The 2,326-nt window shown below is 38.1% G+C and overlaps 1 protein-coding gene across 1 annotated transcript in view; it reads left to right on the plus strand.

Annotated features, from left to right (window-relative positions):
* DCC (DCC netrin 1 receptor) overlaps positions 1-2,326 on the plus strand; it is a 1,232,106-nt gene that overhangs the window by 1,130,187 nt on the left and 99,593 nt on the right. The window contains exon 20 of the mRNA XM_012651723.1: positions 374-490. Within this exon, the coding sequence (XP_012507177.1) occupies positions 374-490 (117 nt within the window). The remainder of the gene's footprint in view (positions 1-373; positions 491-2,326) is intronic.

Consider the following 2,326-nt stretch of genomic DNA (forward strand, 5'->3'; position numbering starts at 1 on the left):
TATTACTGACATCAATTGACAGAGAAAAGAACTTTGTGTTATTTTTTAAGCCTGTTACATATTAGTATATATGGCATAAAGCCGTTTTTGAAAGATATATTAATATATACCCTCCACTTTCACATATTCATACACATGCAAAAATTATAAGCATCAAAATTTAAATAGCAGTTTATTCTGGGTAATGAAGTTACACTTAATTTTATTAATATTTGTACAAGGAGGTTGTATAATTTGGATAATAAGGAAGTAGATATTATCATTTAAAACATCTGCAAGATTAAAAAGGCATTTGAATGCCCTGCTGGAAATTATATGAAGTGCAGCATCACTGAAGAAGGTGTGTTTCTCAAGAGTATGTTTCCCTTTTTAGGTCAGGACACCGAGGAAGCAGGGAGCTCCATGTCCACCCTGGAGAGGTCACTGGCTGCACGCCGAGCCACCCGGGCCAAGCTTATGATCCCCATGGACGCGCAGTCCAACAATCCCGGTGAGTCAAGATTGGACCACAATTTCATTCTTTCAATGAAGAAATGAAATGCTTTCTGCTTGCATCTTTTCTATAAAATATCACGTTATCAAAAATAATTAGAGTTTTCCTTGAACTTTCTGGGAAAATGGAAATAATGAAGAATGACTAAAACCATATCATTTATAATTAGAAGTCAGAGTTCTCCCTCTGTTGTTGTTCTATTTTTTGTATACAAACAAATGGCTACATATTTAAGAAATTGTAAAAAATGTGAATTTATGTAAAAAGAGCCAAAATTTCTGTTAGTATTATTAATCTTATTCTAATGATCGTCTTATAACTTTTTCTTTCTACTTTTTGGTAGGTCTGATTTTCACTCTTAAATAACCTAGCTCCCTTGAAGCAGGTGTTGTCAGATATCCACTTAACTAGCCCCTCCTTATTGAAGTTTTCTGTCATCCTCCCACATTCACTGAAGATATTAGTGTCTGGGGATCACTTCCTTTCCAATTATCTCCATGATCAATCTTGGTAATTACAGTATTCATGAAGATAATCCATCCGATACCCTGGCCTGTTAGTTCCTTTATGTTACCTGCAATGATATTGGTTCTTTCCCACCCCCTTTCATAATTCCATGTCATATCAAACCAATACAAAATGTCACTTTTTATCATCCCTCTTTCTATCACCTTATTAGTTTCCTGCCCACTTATTTTACTGCCCCCTTGCCAACAATTCTTCAATCCCACTAGGACCTCCAATCCATTAACTCTGCCACCTTCCTGCCATCCCTCATCCTCCTCATGTCCTCATTTCCCTCCAAACTCAACTTAGGACCCATAGTCATTTATTATTTTCAGTCTCATCTCCCTTGCCCTCCTTCCCCATCTTACTCACCTGAAAAAAATCTCAACCCTGGTTAAATCAGCAGCTCCACCAATTCCTAATAGCGAGTGCATCTGGAGAAAAACATATAACCTGCTTACTGGGTATTTAGGACCACACGTCCAAGGTGTGCTTTCATCTCTTTGGAAATGGCACTGCATTTCTCTAGTGCTTCATTGTTTCACTTTATAAGATGAATGTTTTATATTTAGTCTTACTTTTCAAACTCCAATGCCTCTCTTATTTCCCTGCTCTAGCTAATAATATTTCTTCTTATATCACCAAGAAATGAGAAGCATTCAGGAAATGGGATCCTGTTCTTCCATCAAATCTGGTTGATCTGTGTTCCTGTCTGAGGATCTTGTTGTCATCCCTTCTCACCCACTTAGGGGCTCTTCTTCTGTAACTACCCCTTTCCTTTCCTGCACCAGCAGTTTTACTTCCCTACTCATCACTGCAATAAGCACACAAACAGTTAGCATTCTGTCATAACTCCTGTTTTAAAAGATACTCACTTGATACCACTTCCCTGCCCAACTAAAGCCCCATTTCTCCTTTTCACTGAAAAATGTAAAAAGCTCTCTATACTCACCTTTTCCTATTGCTAATCTTTATTATTGTTTTTAAAAGATATTTATAGTCCCTCTCCACTGAAACCATGGTTGCCAAGGTTACCAATAATCTCCACATTATCAAATCAAATGATCAAATCTCAGACTCTCAGCAAGATTTGGCATAGACTCTTACCTTTGTCCTGAAACATTTCCTTCTCTTGGCTTGTAGTATCCCAAATGCCCCAGGTTTTCTTCCTACCCCACTGGCTGCTCTTCCTCAGTATCCTTCACTTATTTCTCCTCTTATTCCTGGTCTCTAAGAGTCAGAGAGTGCCCCAGAGCTCAGTCTTCAGGTTTCTTCTCTCTTCCGTCTACGCTAGCATCTTAGCTAACATCATCCGGTACTGAAGGC

This window comes from Propithecus coquereli, unplaced genomic scaffold (genome assembly GCF_000956105.1).
Source record: "Propithecus coquereli isolate 6110/MARCELLA unplaced genomic scaffold, Pcoq_1.0 Scaffold37, whole genome shotgun sequence".
NCBI classification, from domain to species: domain Eukaryota; kingdom Metazoa; phylum Chordata; class Mammalia; order Primates; family Indriidae; genus Propithecus; species Propithecus coquereli.